Below are 18,258 nucleotides of genomic sequence, written 5' to 3'. Positions count from 1 at the left end.
TGTGAGGTGTAGAAATCCTGGCTCCAAACCCTGCTGTACCTTCAGTCATTTTATAATTTGTCTTTTTTCCTGTCCTCCCAAATAGATCATATGTCCCTTGACTCCTAGCAAGCTTCAAGACACCAGCAAACAAGACATTCCTGACATGATCTGAGGCTTTCCTGGGGATCTCATTCTGTTGTCTGGTTTCCCAAACTCCAGTCTAGGTTGCTCTGGGAACTACTGAGCCCAGTCCTGGAGGAGCCTCCACTGATTAATATGTGATATTCTGCCTCATAAATCCAGAAGGGGGAGCTCTCTAGGCCCCCTTTTTTTTTCAGGGGAGATGACCTAATAATCTCTTCCAGGACATTTTGGGCCTTTGCATCATTATCAGCCTCTGGTGACACCTTCGCACCCAGCTCTATTCTCCCACTTGAGAAGGCCCTGCACTGGACTGGTAGCCTCTAGAGGCGAGGTCCTGAGCACAGTTCTCAGCTCAGCCAAATTCTCCCTAAACCTTTCTCCCTTGTAATGCCTTCCCTTAACCTTCCAAACTTAAAATGATCTCTTCCCACTCCAAAGTCAAAGCATTCATGGTCCACACCACTTCTTGGACTTGGGATCCAGGATCATGTGATTTCTCTTGTTAGCTGCCATTATTTGTATTTGGCTCCTGTAATATTGTCTATTCATGTGTGAACATCTTGTCTTCCCCCCTAATTGCAAACTTTGTAAGGATAGGAGCTAGGCTGTATACTTTGCATTTCCTTAGGAGTTCTGCATAGTGTGAGGTGCATGGAAAATGGTGGATGGTTGTTGGTGGGTAGGTTGGGGGGATGATAGAGTGGGAGACTTAGTTGGATCTGAGTTCTCTTCCCTGGTCCTTGCTGTTGGCTGGCTCAGAAGCTCATGATTCATGGGGTGAGCTGGCTACCCTTCAGGATATGGGTTGCATCTCCCATGGCCAAATTGGGGTAGGGTCTGAATTCTGCTCAATTTTAGCATTTTAGCAGAATGAACAGGGCATAGTTCAGGAGAGGTGAAACAGCCACCTCTGTATCTAGAGCATTCTCTCTCATATACATATATATCTCATTCCATATTTCTTTAGCTCTTGTTATATGTGGTATATAAATCTCCAGCCTGGGCTGGTGTGGTAGGAAAGACACTTAGCTAAGAACCAGGACATCTGGGGTTGTCCAACTCCATTTATAACTTGTGACACAACCTTCTGGAAGAGTTCTCACCACTCTGAATCTAACATATGAAAGTGTCTGCTTCTGGCTCTAATGTTTCATAAAGCAACAGAAACTCCCAAAGGAAATACCAAGAGTTGCATGTGTAAAGTTCAGGAGTGTATCCATATCTTTTTCTGATGGCTGTGGTGGTGAGGCTGAGGGAGGAAGGCACATTTAGGATGCAGGTAAATGAGACCTGAATTTCCCAGGACCAACTGGCAAAGCCACATGCTGCCTCCCGGAGCCACAGTCCAGCTCCATAAACATTCTCATGTTTTGAGGTGGCCATCTACTTCACTGTGTCCCGGAGAGGGCCTTTGTCTTTCTTACCTGGGCTGTCCTCTCTGGTTTCCGGCCAAGCCTAGCATGAAGGGCTTTCAGCACCTTGGACAGAGACAGAGCTCCAGCCTGGCTTGAGGCATTGAGAAGCCAAGCGAGCTTAGGATCGCCTACCCAGCAGCCTCTCTGGCAGGGTGGACCAAGGCTTGGCTTGCTCTTGATTTTTTTTAAATTCTTCAAAGCCACTCCAAAATAATCTCCAATCTATGCCAAAATAGTGCACTGTTCTTCAAACTCTGAGGGCATAACAGGAACCAAACCAAACTAAAACAAAACCAGCCTACTTCCCCAAATAGTGTTAGCTACATACTAGGTGCTTAGCAAATACATTTTAAAGAAATACATGCAAATTCAAAATCCAGATAAGTGTCCTAGCACCATTATAATCTGAGTCTCCCTCCCCATCTGTAGCTTCTACTGCTCACTAGGTTCTGGAACCTCACTTGAAGCCCTTTCTTGTGTCTAAAGAGCTTAGTCTTTAAATCAAAGGGACACTTGGCTGTTAAGTTGCCAGGCAGAGGAAACCTAAACTGGACTTTTTGTTTCTCATTTGGGGGTAAGTATAGTTTTTTGGGGTTGTTTTTGAGACAGAGTCTCACTGTCACCTTGAGTAGAGTGCCTTGGCATCATAGCACACAGCAACCTCAAACTCCAGGGTTCAAGCAATCCTATTGCCTCAGCCTCCCAAGTAACTAGGATTACCAGTATGCACCCCACACATGGCTAATTTTTATATAACTTTTTTTTAGTAGAGATGGGGTCTTGGTCTTGTTCAAACTATGTGGTAATATAGATCGATGGGAGTGCCCACACCAGACTCTTACTGGGATCTTGCTTTATGAAGACGTTTATCCCCTTCCTTAGAGCCTGAGGAAACCTTTACCATCCAGGAGGGCCTGCTTGCCCCAGCGCATTCAGTGCCCTCCTTCCCTGGAACTTCACTCCATGTGTCATCAGCATACCGCATTGTCTTTGTGATATTTCATGCCCCTTTGTTCTCTCTCCTAAGTTAGATTGTAACTCCTTGTGGGGGAGGCCATATCATATCTTTGCTATTTCCAGTAGACCCTATGGTCATGAGTACACAGCAGGTAGAGCGGGAGTCTGATCAATCTCAGGGTCTTCTCATCTGTCCTTAAGGGTTTCCCATTCCACTTACTTGTTAGTCTAAAATAAACATGTAGGATGGTGATATTTGTGGAGTAGCCATGGGTCCCCAGGGTACCAGGGATGACAAAGCAGAGGCAGGAAATGGAGGTTGAGGTGGGTATTGAGGGAAAATGAGGAACCACCCATATTGTGTATAATTAAGGAATCACTCACTGTTAGAGCTGGAAGGTATCTCAGAGAACAACTTGTTTGGTCCCCCCATTTTATAGGTAAGTAAAGTGAGATTAAATGATATTCCCATAGTTACACAGCAAATGGGTTCTTTTTAACCATCTCTGACCTAGTCCAAGTCTTGGCTATCTCCCCTCGGGACTGTTGCGTAGCTCTACGAAGAAGATGATATTTTCCCAAGGTGGTTGTGTCAATGTATTCCATGGCACACATTTTTCTTCCAGTGTGACAGTGACACTCCTTCATTGAGAGGTGAGGTCTATGTTCTTTTTCTTTGAATATGATTGGCCACGATTGTGGTAGGAGTTATTTTATGTGACTTTTAAGGCAAGGTTATTAAAAGTGATACAGTTTTGTTGAGGAAGATGTTGGTACAACATAAAAAGAAAAAAAAGGGAAAAATAGTGACACAATTGCTCACTGATCTTCCCTTGGGGGCACTGATCCTTGGAACCCTGCCACCATCCTGTGAGGAAGCTGGGTGGACACATAGATGTGTGGCTCCAGTCCTATCTGAGGTCCCAATTGACATCCAGCATCAACCAAATGTGAGTGGCTGCGCCTTCCAGTGCCTAGTTTGGAGTAAAGCAGAGACAAATGGTCTCAGCAGAACTTGCCCAAATTGCAGATCCATGAGCAAAATAAATGCTGTCATTGATTTAAGCCATTGGATTTGGGGATGGCTATTATGCAGCAATAGATAACTGAAACACCTCATATTTGCCTCAGTTTCTCTAAACTATATACACATTTCACTCATTGAACAAATCTTTATTTGATAATACTATATGCTAGAATATGTATAAAAATAGATGAGATTTCTACAATCATGGATAACGCATTTCAGCTTCCCTACTGTTCCTTCAGTGTGTCCCCTTTGCTTGCAGCCCTCTGCAAATGGTGCCAGCCCATTGCTCCATTGTCAGCAAACCCGTTTTGCCCTTATTCTTCATTTTCCAATCTCTATACTTTTGCTCATGTTGTTCTTTCCACCTACAATGCTTCTGCCCTGTCCCATTTTGACTTTTAAGGATCTGTGGTGTAAACTCCCTTCCTGGCAACATGCCCCCAGTCTCCTCCATTGAAATCAGCCAACACCACTTGTAATCCCATAGTACTTACCGCAGGCTGTGCAGTTTCTGTCTGCCCACCACCTCTCTTAAAACTCACTAGACTGTGACTCCTTGGAGGAGGATTCCCATCTATCCCTCCTGTCCACCAGCAGTATCTGGAACTAGGCCCAGTGCTTAGAAAGCCCCCAGAAGAATTTGGCTTTGAAGAATTTAAAAACATTTCTCAATGCAACTAGTAGCAGAACCAGAGTCAAAAGTCTGGTCTCCAGAATCATTGTCTCTAGGATCTTACTGGCTTCTTTGACACCATGAAGCCAGAGAAAATGTCCCACCAATGGTGGGTATTAGGTTGTTAGAAGAAAACCTTGGAATGGGCCAGGGGCAGACAGGATTGCTGCATGTGGAGCAGCAAAAGGCTATGAGTGAAGAAAGCCCTGACCCTGACTGTGGGTTTGAGGGAGGTCCCTTCCCCCTTCCCTCCCTTTCTTCCCCTCTTTCTATCAATAAGCCCTGAGCACCCACTTCAGGGTAGGATGGGGAGAGAAAACAAGCAGCTTCTTTGATAATCTTCTCCTCTAACTTCGGATCATATCTGAAAACATCTCTATTTTGAGGACCCAGCTGCACAGAAAAACAAAGCCCCAACATGTAATATAAGCTTCCCCTTGAACACCAAGGGACGATCTTGCTGTTCTTCCTCCCTGGGGGCTTCCAAGGAGCCTTTCTTCCATGAGCCTGTCTCCTGCGCCTGTCAGACTGCAACTGCTGCTCAGTCCCCTGTGAGTGTCACATGCTCTCTGGGGCCTGATTTTGGCTGTCTTGTCTGGCCAGCTCTTTGAGGGCATGTAGCAGGGTAGACTTCCATTTTTTTTTCCTCCTAGGATATACTGCCTCAACTCCCTCAGACTGAGCAGGAGCACAGTGGGGTGGGCAGGATATTTTCTGTAGACTTTTCTCCCTATATTCTCTCTTTCTGGGAGCTTGAAGGAGCCAATATGTCTCACTGCAGAAGCAACTTCTCCTTCCCCTCAGTTATAGGAAGGGTAGAGAGCTCTTCTCAAAGAAAGCCCCTGAAAAGTGGCTCTTGGAGACTGAGTTGGAGGTGGGGCAGATTCTAGATTCTCAACCTCTTGGCATCAGGGATGGTACTTTTCTCTTTGTCCCAGATATGGGGGTAGCAGAAGCAGAAGTTTGGGGGAGGCTTTGGCATCAGCCCATCTGTTGTCTTGTATTTCCTGGTGCCTGGCACCTGTGACTGCAGGGAGGACACCCTGGGAAGAGCTTGTCTCATCTCACAGCCTTCAGGGAAACCTTCATTTGGCTTTGACTTCTGAGTGTGTGTGTGTGTGTAGGGCAGGGCAAGAGAGGGAGATATCTGGCTCCCCTTAGCCAGCTCTCTTCTTGCCTTTCTGCACAGAAGGAGGGCTACTCTGTGCACGGTCTCCGCTCTTTTAGGGGCCCTCTCACTCCTTTGTCTTTCCTTTGTGATAATAGCAGAGGCCTGAACCAGAAACAGGGGTACAATAGTGAGAGGACAGCTAGGCCGGTTAGCTGAATGTCTCCTTCCTTTCAGGGCCTGGCTCTCCCTAACTCTTGGTTTGGAGAGATGGGGAAGCCACAGATGTCCCTTTCCATTCTCTCTCTCCCATGCTCATTCTCAGCTGTTGGCCTTTGCCCACCTTCTCTCAATACCCTGATCTGGAGAGAAGACAATCCACTCTCATGTGAATCACCCTGGACTTTTGGCAGGCAACTTAGCAGCCAGGGGTGCCATGGGGCAGGGTGTGAGCTGGGCCAGTCACGGACTGGGCTCCACCCAGAACTCACATGTGTTGATGCACTTGATTGCCAAGTCACGGGGGGAGGGGGTGGGTGGGTGGGGGTGGTGGGGGGCAACCTGTGCCACTGAAGGCCTTGGGAATGAGGGTGGTGGTGAGTGAGGAAACTGCTGGAGATGAGGAGGGCCTAAGGAATGACAGCACAGGCAAGAGCCTCTGGACTTTTTTAGCATCGGCTGGTGGAGCCACCTCCTTCTCTCCCACTGGCTGCCTCCCTGAGTCACTGCCCACCCACCAGCAAATAAAAAAGTGTGTCATCTGCTGGCCAGTGGCCCCATTTGGCCCCAGTATTTGCATCTTTTTGCTCCTGGGTGGAAGGTGATAGTCTGAGTAGGGTGGTCTCCCTAAGACCAGTCTTTCTATGCCTTCCTCCCCTGCCCTTTTCCCCTTTCCTCCCCCTGCATCCCATGATGATTCTTGCTGGTGACAAGATCCAGCCCCTTGCTCCAAGGACAGAGGCAGCTGCAAGCCCTCAGGAGCCCCCACATGGCCCCATCCATCTAGACAGGTCTCTGATCCGGCTGCAGGGAGGGGACCCTGCCGGCTGCTCAGTCGCAACCTCTCCTCATTGCCCGCCTACTCAGCTGTCAGCACTCTCCTCCCGGCCTGGGCCTTCTCTGGGCCCTGTCTGCCTGCTCAGGCCCTGGACACCTCGCCTGGAGACCCTTACTCAGACCCAGGCAGGCTGTGGGCAGACACCCCGCCTGGCCATGACATCCCCAGGCCTCCTTGCCTAAATAAGGGAGCTGCAGCAAGAGCGAGCCAGCTGGCCGGGGGAGGGGCCTGCTGCTGGGCCAGGGTTTTCCGAGGGGCTGGGCCGAGGCCATCGCGGCAGAACTCGGAGACCGCGGATTGGGCTTGCAAGGCTGGCCCGGCTCTGCAGGGGGAGGGCGGGCCGTTCACACACGGGGATCCCCTGGCTAGAACCTCAAGATTCGGGCCTCTCTTTGATCTTGCAGCCCGGAGACCATAACTCCCATATCAGAATGTCCCTCTCTTGTGCAACCCCCATGCAGAGCCCAGCATAACCTCGGAGGTGTGTGTGTGTGTGTGTGTGTGTGTGTGTGTGTGTGCGCGCGCGCGCGTGTGTTGTGGGGGGCGTGCCTCTCCTAAATTTCATCCACCCTTATCTCTAATCTCTGCTGCCTAAGGCCTCCAGATTGCCTTGCCTTTCCCATTTCCTGAGTCTCCCGTGGGCTCATCGTCCCAGGGCCCAGGCCTTGCCCCTGTCACCCACAGTAGGCAGTGATCCCATGCTGTGTGTAGCAAGCCAGTGGGTGGCGTGGTGGTGCACCAGGGCATAGGGACCGGCCCATTCCCTTCAAATCAGTTTTCTCAGCCCCCAACTCTACCCCACTCCCTGGCAGCCTTCAAGCCGGCGGTCCACCTGTCCTCACAGTTCCCACCTACTAAGGGTCCCTTTTCCCTCTTAGGGGCGCGCGAGTCCGGAGGGCTCCTGGGCAGAGCCGGGGGCTGGGGCTGGGGGGTGCCCTCGGCGCGGCTCAGCCAATGGGAAGGGCAGGCACGCGGGGTGGTGGGGAGAGGGCGGTGCTGCGAGCGCGCGGCAGGCGGGAGGGGGCCGGGAGGCGGGGGCCGGAGCCGGAGGGGCGCGCGCCGCATTAACCCTTCCGCGGCCGGGCTGAGCCGCAGGCGCTGCCCCAGCCGCGGGCGCCCGAACGGCTGTTGGCGGCGGCGGGCCGGCGGGAGGGCGGGCTTGGGAACCCGGCTCTCGGGCGGGCGGGCGGAGCGCAGCGCAGCGCGCGGACGCGGCGGAGCGGGGCTCGCGGCTCGGCTGGGGCCGGCAGACAGGTGTGCGGGCGGCGAGCGGCTCGAGCTGAGGCTGCTCCAGGCCGGCCGCGGTCCGGAGCCGGGAGCCGAGTGGGAACCCAGCGTCCGCAGTACAGTCTCGGCCCCGCCCGTGCTCAGCTTGGCCGCGGGGTGCGGGAACCACGGCCCGGCCAGGCCACCCGAAGCCTAGTGCTGGGCCGGGCCGGGCCGCCGGGGTGGGTGGGGGCCCGCCCGGCCCGCCCATGGGCTCAGGATGCCGGTGCGGAGGGGCCACGTCGCTCCGCAGAACACCTTCCTCGACACCATCATCCGCAAGTTTGAGGGCCAGAGTGAGTGGGGGAGGGGGCCAGTCGGGGAGGGGGCTCGGGGGCGGGCCGAGCTCTACCGAGTGTGGATGGGGGGGGCGTGCCCGGGCCGGGTGCGTCTCCTAGTGCGAGTCAATGGGGGCTGGTGGGCCCCAGGCGCTGGCGGGGGTGGGGTGGGGGGAAGCGCAGGGGCAAGTCTTGGTGCTGGGGGGCGGTAGTCATGGGGCCAAGGGGCTTGCGGCAGGAAGCTCAGGCTTTGGCAACGGAGAATGTGTGTGACACTCTTGAGTGTTTAGGGAAGGGGGTCTGGATGGGAGTGTGCAAGTGTTTCCAACTCTGGGTGCCTGGATGTGTATGGGGCTTTGTTCATGCAAGGACAAGAGAGTGTATGTGACCCAAACCTTGGGACCCTAAGAGTACATGCCAATCTTTTGTTTGTTATTTATTTTTTTTTTTTTGGGGGGGGGATCTCACTTTGTTGCCCAGGCTGGTCTTGAACTCCTGGCCTCAATCAATCCTTCTGCCTCAGCATTCCAAAGTGCTGGGATTATAGCATGAACTACTATGCCCAGCCAGGGAGCTGATATTGGCTGTGTTGTATGTGAGGGATGGAAAGCTAAGAATGTAGAGTCAGCACCTAATCTGTTCTTGTGTGTGTATGTGGTGTGCTGTCCATGAATTAGACACTGCTTGGGCAGTGGGAGATGTCTTTGATAAGTCTTGTGAGCCCTGTGATGAGAGGCTGAAAGCTGAGCTTTGAAGGTAATCTGGTTCCTGTTGTGTTTCCCAACCTGCTGGTGGAGACTATAGCACCTCTAATACTGGCCTGGTAGGGGAAGCTTCTAGAAGGGTCCCATGATAAGTAAATATGTTTGGTGTGGGCATTTGTACCCACACTGCATTCATGTGCCTGTCCCCAAGGCTGCATGTGCCACAGTGGGTGTGACTGCCAAGGTCTCTGGGAGTTGGGAGAGGGTGACATTTCTTGTCCATGACCCTGTGAGCACAGGACAATGTGTGCTTGTAACTGTGGTGGGGGTAGGGAGGACTCAGTTGGATGGGCAGTATTTGTCTGAAGCTGAGGAACAAGATGATCCTGAGGGGGTGGAGACAGTGACATTGGTGGAGGACCTTGCCCTGGGGTTTTCTTTCCCACAAGCTCAGGAGGCTGAATAGGCACAGGGAAGAATCTGCACTGGATTTGGTGGTGGTGGGGGTTGCCTTCTAGCCCTACTTCTGCCACTGACTGCCGTGTGACCTTGCTTCCCTCTCTAGGTCTTAGTTTCCACATGTAGGAGGTGGGGGCAGGCCTTCTGTCCTAGTATTCCAGGATCTCAGTGGGGGTATGGGAGTGGGGTGGGGCTGGCCTTCGAAGAAACTTGCACTGCTCTCCAGGCCTGGGAGTGAGGACCAGGAATGGTTTTGTTTCTGTGAAGCTGGTTGGTATGTGTGTGTGTGTGTGTGTATGGTACTCCAGACTGCCTTAGGTTCAGATGGAGATGGAGGGTGAGTGTGTGTGTGGGTGTCTTTCATGTGACAGGAAGCCCTGATTCTTAGGGTTGATGGCTCCCTGGGAGGTTTAGGGGGTCTCAGGAACTGACCTAAAGATGACCCAACTCCAGAAAGTAACTTCTTGGAAGCCAGGGGAAGGGAGGGCCAAGGAAGGCAGGAGGAGGCCAGACCCTTACAGCAGCATGGGCCTCCTTGGTGGGATTGTCTAGGGCTGTAGCTTCAGGGATGTGCCCATGGTGAGGGGGACAGAGACAGTTTCAATTGCTACTGAAAACCCTGGCATTAAAGGCCAAAGTGACCGGAAACTTCTGTTTATAAAAAGCTTTATCCTTAGAGCATCATGGCTGGCACAAGCTGAGGCTGTCTGCCTGCTGCTCACCTGCCAGCCTGGCTCTTGGGGCAGACGCAGAGCCCAGGAGCCAAGTCTAGTGGAAATGGAGCCACTGGGCTCTTCTCCTTGTTGGGGCCCAACTGAGGAAGGCCTCATATCCCTGAGGAAGTTCCCCTTTCCTGGGTCTGTTTTCTAATAATTGGGCCATTATCCCAGGCCCACCCCAAGCTCCAGGTATCGCTGGGGTTTGGAGCTGCAGGTCCCTTTCTTTTCTCCCTATGACCTTGAGCTTCTGTCTGTGACCCTTAGCTTATTTCTCTGCCTGTGCCAGACCAAGGTTCAAAAGCTGGCACCGGCAAGACTTGGGCATGGTGCCGAACTTCCCTTGAGCCTCGGTTTCATCTATAAAACAAGGATAATGGCACCTACCTTATGGGCTTATCAGAGCATCAAATGCTCAATGTTTTACTTCCCTCATTGTCTCTGGTGCAGTCACTCCCAGCCCCCCACCCCATGCCCTCTGCCCTCAGCCTCCTAGGGAGTTCAGAAGTTCCAGGAGCTACTAATCTTGTAAGATCCTAAGATACTTGGGGGAATGATTTCCTTGGGAGCCTTGGGGGTAAGGGAGCTTCCTCAGGGAGCGCCCCCCTAATCTGGAGAGCAGGCGTCTAGAGGAAGACTCTAGAGGAGCTGGTGCAAAGGGAAGGCGGACAGCCATCTCTGGCTCTTCTCAGGCCCCCTCTCCAGGCCCACTGTTTATCCCTTTGCCGCGGCTGCTGACACGCGTTGCTGACACCCGCCCAGGCTGGCCTCGGCTCTGGGCGCGGAGGGGGCTGCGGGCTGCTGGCAGCCTTCCAGAGGGAAACCACGCAGTCAGCCTGAGGGCCCAGGCGGGGGAGGGGGCGCGCCGAGACACCTGTGTCCGGGCACAGCTGCGTTCGCCCCCTGCTGGGGACCCCGGTCCCTGCTGTGCTCCCTGCGGCGGGGAGTTCCCGGGCGGCTGCATGTGCCAAGAGAACGCGGGGTTAGGGTTGGAAGCTCGGGAGGCAGGGGTCCCCGCTCATGTGCCCGCTCAACCCCACCCTCCAGGCCGCAAGTTCATCATCGCCAACGCTCGGGTGGAAAACTGTGCTGTCATCTACTGCAACGACGGGTTCTGCGAGCTGTGTGGCTACTCTCGGGCTGAGGTGATGCAGCGGCCTTGCACCTGTGACTTCCTGCACGGGCCGCGCACGCAGCGCCGCGCTGCAGCGCAAATCGCGCAGGCCCTTCTGGGCGCCGAGGAGCGCAAAGTGGAGATTGCCTTCTACCGGAAAGATGGTACTAGCGGGCCCCGGCAGGGCCAGTAGGGTGCGGGGCCTAGGAGAAGGGGCGGGGCCTAGAAGGACACTGGGTGGGTGAGAAGGGGCTGTTGCTTTGTGCCAGGTGGGAAACGTGGTCTGACTCTCTCCACCTCACTCTGGTGAGATGGTTTTTGGGGTGGCCAGGATGCTGCTAGGCTGGGCCTGTCACCACTTTCCTTCTTATCTGGATAGATGTGGGCACCTTGAACAGGTGGTCTAGAGTCAGATCAGGCAGGTATGTTTGTGGATGGAGTTAATAGGTTAGGATGGCAGTTGGGTGCTGACCTCTGGCCACAGGCAGGCTATCCTAGGGCAGTCTCTGCTACGTGACCACTCTGAGATTTCAGGGGAGGTGAGGCCCTGGAGGGCTGCTGGACTCCGGCTTGTTCTCTGCCTTCCCTCTCCTGCCTCCTTTCTCTTCAGCATTTCAGTGGCACCTGGAGGAGGTGTGTGCCCTTCCCTGCACCTCAGTTCCCTTTGTCTCCTTTGTTAAGCACCCCACCCCACCACTCCCTCTTGTGCCAGGTGTCTCTGCTCAGCCACTGCCTCCCAGCCCTGTTGGGCTTCCGGAGAGTGGTGAGTGGATAAACAGAGCCTGGGGTGGGGCTGCTTCCACACCACAGCTGCCCTGTTGGGGTGGGAGGGCAGTGCAGCCGGGCTGGGGCCTGCAGGCATCATATGGCTTTGAGGATGCTCCAGGGCACTCCAGGACGTGAGGTTGGAGTGTTGAGGTTGCTCAAACCCTGCTACTTACTAGTGTATGTCCAATAAGCAATTATTGAGCCCCTAAGAGCAGTGTCAGACTCTTAGAGATAAAGCAGTCTGTAGGATTGACAAGGCTTTTGCCCTCTGGGAGCTTGTCTGTTGCATGAGGTGAGCACACTCTGCGTCCTGCTGGGAGCCAGCCAGCCAGACCCGTGCCCCATGCTCCACCAGTGTGTACTCGGGTGGTGGAGACTGCCCTGTCAACTGTATTCTCCATAGCTCTGCTTGTGTAGGGTGCAGTCTGTGGCATCAGTGGATGGCACTGGAACAGCATGGGCCCTGTGGAAAAGTTTGTTCACAGCAATCAGGGCTGTAGCTGGCAGGAGGCCAGGGCCCTGAAGACAGTGGGTTGTTTCTAGTGGCTGGACCCTGGTCTCAATATTGCCCCTACTTTATCTCATGCAGTCTGCACAATAACCCTGAGAGGCAAACACTATTTTTATCTCCATTGTAGGGATGAGGAAACTGAAGTTCAGAGAAATTAAACAACATCCTCACAGTCACACACGTAGAAAGTGACAGAGCTGGAATAGAGCCCAAGATTATTTGACCAGAGCCTTAACTGCTCTGGTCTGCTGTCATATATTGAAAATGAAGCCAAAGAGCCACAGGGCTATCTATATGGTATACATTATTTTATGTGAAGTTTTGTTTCAAAAGTTTGCAAATCACTGGTTTGATGAAAAGAATATGCATCCGTAAGTCCTGGTTCATGTCTAACACTGGAAATTACATGCGATTGGACAAAATGGCTGACTTCCTGAGCTTGTCTCCACTTCTGGGATAATGTGGCTCACTGAGACGCTCACAAGGATGCTGAGCTCTCTATAAAGTGCCCACAGCAGGCCTTATTCTGCATGCTGTGCCAGTCCCACTGTGGGTATCGCTTGTGCTGAGGGATTTGGCCCCTTGGTAGCAGTGGTCTGAATGTTTCTGTCTTTGGCTGTAGTATGTGTGGGGTTCTCCGAGGTAGAGCTGTCCGTCCCTCCTGGTCCAGGCTGGCTGCTTCAGGAGAGGGCGGACACAGGACTCCCGCAGAGGAGCTATTGTGGAATCTTGGTGACCTTGAGAATCACCTAATGCAGCCCACTCAAGTTACAGATGGAGGAACTGAGAAGCAGAGGTCTGATTACCAGTGCATCATTGGAGGGAGTGGGACTAGAACCCAGGGCTCCCACAGGTTCAGACTCTTTTCCCTCTATAAGTTACAACTCCAAACGGGGCTGCAACCCAGAAAACCCTATGCCAGCCATCTTTACCTGCTCCCTGCTCTGCTCTCACCTAGTTTCACTGGGACTCAGGGATCTCCTATTGGCCAACAGGCTGGCCTTGGCCCTCGGCCCCCTACGAGCCCACTTATCCTTGGACTCTAGGCCTGGGATGATATGAACAGAGTTCCTCAGTCTCCCCTTCCTCTGTCTTGAAACACTCAGTCCCTCCTGTGCTCCCTGGGGCCTGGCCTGGGGTGCATGCGCGTGTGTGCCCGCATATGGGTGTGTGAACTCGCACAGGGGCCAAGTAGAGAGGTGGAGGTGAGGAATGCCAGTGCCACCTCTAGTTCTGCCCAGGCCTTTCTCAGGGTCTCTTCCTGGGCCAGCCCTGGGGAGGGGGAGCTGGGCAGGAGGCGGAGCCTTCCACTGGCAGGCGCTGCAGTGGACAGCTGTGCTGTGTCGGTGCCTCCAGCCTAGCTCTGTGCACTGTCAGGGCCTGGAGCCAGACAGCCCCATTATTTAGTTGCTAGGACTGCTGGGAGGTAGGGAGGCTAGACTGGGGGAGTGTGGGCTGGAGAGAGAGACGTGGGGTGTCCGAGGCTCACTGGCCCTGTGCCAAATCCCCTTACTGTCAGGCCCAGTGTTAAGATGGCATTGGGAGCAGAGTCCAGTAGTGTGGGCCTGGCTGGCGGTGACACCCCTGCAGGGTCTTGGGAGGCACTCTGGGTAGCAGGTGCTGGCTTGGGTACACACCTGTGCTCCCACATTGCCATGCAGGGCGTCTGTGGCTCCTCTCTAGCAGCCCTTACCGAGGCCCCTCTCTCTGTCTCTGGTGTCTCTCTGCTCTTTGTTTCCATTGCTGTTCCCTGCCTCCCAGCGGCTATTCAGTTGGCCTGTGCCCGTCCTCACGTCCTCCTGGCATTTCTCCCACTCCCCACATCTCCAGCCTCCCAGCCTTTGTTGCTGCCTGCCTGGTTGGCGAATTTGTCACTCCTGGCCTGCATAGTGACTCTCCGTGCCCTTGCTCTTTATCTCTTTTTCCCTGGATCTTCCTCTCTTCTTCCTTACTTCATGCCCCTGAGCCCTCCTCTTGTGTCCCCTGCCCCTCTGAGCCTCTATCTTTGGGGCTGTCTGGCTCTCCATACCTCCGATTGTCCTGGCCTGGCTCCATGTCCCGGTATCCCCAGGAGCCTGTGCGTGGGTGGGGATGGGGGTGTCTCTGGAGAAGAGTCTATCAGCTTCTTCACTCCAGCTGCAGGCTGGTTGCCATGGTAACAGGGTCATAGGGCCCCTACTGTAACAGCTGATGCTGCAGCTGGGGGAGGGGTGGGGACCTGCTGTTCAAGCCTGCTCCCCAGTGCACTGTGCCCTTAGGGTCCCAGAGGTGGCCCATACCCCCTAGGCTATGGACTCAAACCCAGCCTCCCAGGTGCTCCTGCAGGCACTGCTGGTGCCAGCATCACTCCTCTGGGCCTTCTGCCCATCCCTCTCTGTCCCCTTAAATCAGAAGCCCTGCCCTGTCACCACCACATCTCTCCTCCCTCATGGGTGACCCCTCCTTATCTCAGACACCCTCTTCCCCATTGTCTCATGCCCCCAGGCTTCCCATTAGTCTGACCTGATGGTAAAAGCTTTTCCTGGAAATGGGAAGCAAGCTTGGGAAGGCAGGTGAGACAGGTGGGTGGCTAGGTGGGTTTTGTCTCCTTGAGATGGGAAGCAAAACAGAGTGGTCCCAGGAGCAACTGAGCTTAGACACAGGAGCACTTTTCCTATGGGGCTGAAGCCATGGGAGAACTCCCTTCATTTCAGGGGCAGGGATGTCCCTATTCTTCTGGGCAGGGTCCAATATAGCATGGAGATAGGGCCAGGTGAGAGCATCCTGGGGCTGCCAGGTGCAGACAAAGGAGTCTGAAGGGCTGGTTAGGCCTTGCCTCGGGGCAGCTGCCTTTTCCTTTGCAATGCTTTCCTTCTGAGGTTCCCCTTCCCTGGCTAGGTCAGAGGCTACTAGAGGCTTGGAGGGGCTTGTGGGCATCATCCCTGAGCTGGGGCTGGCTGTCCTTGTCTGCTGGGGACACCTCCCATCCAGGTCCACCCCACGGGGAGGCAGGCATGACTGGATTGAAGGGTATTGGCTATTACTCGGCCTACCTCTGGGTCTGGAGAGTGTCGGGAGGGTGGTTCCTCCATGTTGTGTCTTCTGTAGCCCCCAAGAGGAGCTATGTAAATATTTATGCAGAGCTGTCTGGGATGGGAGCAGAGTTTGACGGTGGCCTTGGGCTCTGGGGAGAGGGGGTGTGGAGCAGCAGGAGGGCTAGTTGCGGGGTGTGAGGTGGGGTAAGCCTGGGCCTCTTTTCCACCTAGAGGTGGCTTCTCGTGTGGTGTGATTTGAGAGGTTCCCAGAAAGCCCTTTTATGCTTAGGCGTTTCCCCCAACGGTGCCTGGAATGTCTCCCATAGAGAACTTTACACTTGGGTTGAGAATGATCCTTTCTCTTTAAAAACACATCGTCTCTCATTGCTCCCCTCCTCATTCCCCCTGTATTATGAGAGAGTTTGATAGAACTTCCCTCTGGTATGGCAGAGGAGGGTAAGAGAAGAGGGGATAGGGCAGGGGGGATACCTGGAGGAGCAGCACTGGCAAGGTCTGTGAAGATGCTGCCAACTGTGATTGACCTCACACGAACCCCTCTCCTTTTTGGTTGCTTGTCCACAAGACTAGAGCACCTTCAGGGCCTGGCAGGGTCTTCCTCTACCTTGGTCATGGTGCTGGGTGAGGTCCAGCTTCCAGCTTCCCCACAAGGTTGGAAGCTCCACGAGGGCAGCAAAGCAACCTGTCTGCTTTGTTCTCTGTTGTAGCTACTTGCCTAGTGGATGGTGGGAGCTCAGCACATATTTGCTGAATGAATGAATGAATGAATGAACCAGGCAGTGTGCTGTGTTGCAGAAGCTTTTCCTGAGAGTTAGATGACCTGGAGGCAACTTCCAGCATGGTTCCAGTCCTGCTGGGTGATCTTGGGCAAATCACTGCTCATCTTTGGGCTTTAGGGTTCCATTACGCAAAAAGCCTTAGAAAAGTAGACTATCATGGCTGGGAGGGGTTGTAGAGGATGGGGAGGCTGTCAGGGCCAGAGGAAAGTGGGACTGGAGAGAGGTGACCTGAGGTGATGTCAGAGGTCCCCCACCCCTGCCATAGGTAGGGGACGTTGTGGGCGCAGGGAAGGTATCTGCAGGCTCATAGCCTACACACCCTCAGAGGTAGACCGAGGAAGTCTGGGTAGGGGAGCAAAGTCTTACAGCTGCCAAAGAACTAGTGGGGGTGATGGCAGCTGCCCAGCACACACATGGTACACTTGTACAGTGTCTACTTTATAGATTATGAGCTGGGGGTGTGCCCTCAAGGCCCTCTGGAAGGTAGGATTAACTCTGTCACTTTACAAGAGGGAAACTCTTGCTTAGAAAGGCTAAGGAAGTTGCCAAGTTCACCCAGCTGGCAGGTACCTGAGTGGGAACTTGAGCCTAGCTATTCTTTCCAAACCTGCCAAGTTTGGAATGCCACTGCACAGGCTGCATGCCTCTGGGCATGCTGGGCTCAGGGCTCAGGAAACTTGGATTTTAGGTTGGGTCTGGGAGTCTCAATTTCTCCTATGCTCATTTGGATCACAGTGCCTGTCCCCCATGTACCGTGGGGGACAAAGGTGTTCCTGGAATAAGATGACAGACATCTATAGCAAAGCATGTGGTGGCAGGGCTCATTCTGTTTGCTATTAAGCAAGGCTTCATCCCCTGGCTATATAGGTCCTGGCCAGTGCTTTTGTGACTGTGGGAAGTGAGCTTGACCCTGGCCTCGGCATTCCTGTTTCTTATGATGTCCCTGTCCCACCCTGTGCCCTGCTCAGCACCCTGCCTGCCTGTCCCTGTCCCTCCCTAGGCTTCTGCTGGCTGCAGCTCCTGCCTCTCCCCAAGTAATTACAACTACAGCATTTGTGTTGTTGTTTTTTCCCTTTCAGTTTATTTTTTCCTTTTCTCTTTATCTCACTCCCCAGTCTCATTACCCTCCCCATAGGCAGTGGTTCAAACGTTCTTGCTGTGAATGTGTTGCTTGCATATGTTCTTGCAAATGTGTATTTTGTCTGGAAATATGCATATAGATTTAATTTATGTAAATGATATTGTGCTATATGTTGTACTTTGGCACTCACTTTTCTTACTCATGAGTACGCGTTAAGACCAGCTGGGCTGCTGTTTGGTGCCTGGTCTGTACCTCCGTGGTCTGTGGTGTGCACCTACCATGCTGCACCTGCCCACTCTCCTGCGGGGAGGGGGGGGACCACATTTTTTCTCTGACTCCCTGCCACCATAAATGATGCTACATGAACATCCTCAGGCATGGTCCCTTCCAAACTTGTGTGATGATGTCTGTGGAATACATGCCCCAGAAGTGGAATTGCTGGGTCGCAGGCTATGTAGATATTCAACTCAGTACTGCCAGATTGTAAACTCTGACAGCCATTGCCATCAGCGGCCTCATAAAGAGCATGGCATTCTTGTACCTCCATGTCTCTGCCACACTCGACATTATCTGCCTTTCTAATTTTTGCCAAAGTGGTTTGGTGACTGTGATTTGCTTTAATTTGCAATTCTCTGATTTCTTTCTATCCTTTTTTCCTTCTTCCTTCCTTCCCTGCCTCCTTTCTTCCCTTCCTCCCTTCCTTTTCCCTCCCTTCCTTTTGGCAGAGTTTCACTCTGTTGCCTGGGCTAGAGTGCAGTGATATCACCATAGCTCACAGCAACCTCAAACTCCTGTGCTCAAGTGATCCTCTTGCCTCAGCCTCCCAACTATCTGGGAGCCACTACACCCAGCTAATTTTTTATTTTTGTAGAAATGGGGTCTTGATATTGCCCAGGCTGGTCTCAAACTTCTGGCCTCAAGTGATCCTCCTGCCTCAGCCTCTCAAAGTGCTAGGATTACCGGTGTGAGCCACCTTGCCCAACTTCATTTCTTTGATTTCTATTGAGTCTTAATGTCTGTTAGGCTTGATAGCATTTTGGATTTATTTTCCTGTGCCTTGCCTGCTTCCCTTTGTTCAGTTTTCTTTTGTAGTTGCCGCCTTTGTTCTTATTGATTTGCAAGAGTTGCTTGTACAGTCTGGAAACACAAATGCATATGTTTAAATATTCAGTATATCCCAGGTT

The 18,258-nt window shown here is 53.2% G+C and overlaps 1 protein-coding gene across 7 annotated transcripts in view; it reads left to right on the top strand.

Annotated features, from left to right (window-relative positions):
- The window catches only part of KCNH2 (potassium voltage-gated channel subfamily H member 2), a 49,556-nt gene that overhangs the window by 8,346 nt on the left and 22,952 nt on the right, over nt 1-18,258 (top strand). For 5 of the 7 annotated variants that reach the window (XM_053608362.1, XM_053608361.1, XM_053608360.1 and 2 more), the window contains exons 1-2: nt 7,796-7,928; nt 10,837-11,067. The exons of 1 other annotated variant lie outside the window; for it this stretch is intronic. In XM_053608362.1, the coding sequence (XP_053464337.1) occupies nt 7,853-7,928; nt 10,837-11,067 (307 nt within the window). In that variant the 5' untranslated portion in view covers nt 7,796-7,852. Of the gene's footprint in view, nt 1-7,600; nt 7,621-7,795; nt 7,929-10,836; nt 11,068-18,258 lie in introns of those variants that run through there. One more of the 7 variants, XM_053608363.1, reaches the window with a different exon arrangement.

This window comes from Nycticebus coucang, chromosome 11 (genome assembly GCF_027406575.1).
Source record: "Nycticebus coucang isolate mNycCou1 chromosome 11, mNycCou1.pri, whole genome shotgun sequence".
NCBI lineage: Eukaryota > Metazoa > Chordata > Mammalia > Primates > Lorisidae > Nycticebus > Nycticebus coucang.
This window is presented reverse-complemented; position numbering and strand designations above follow the sequence as displayed.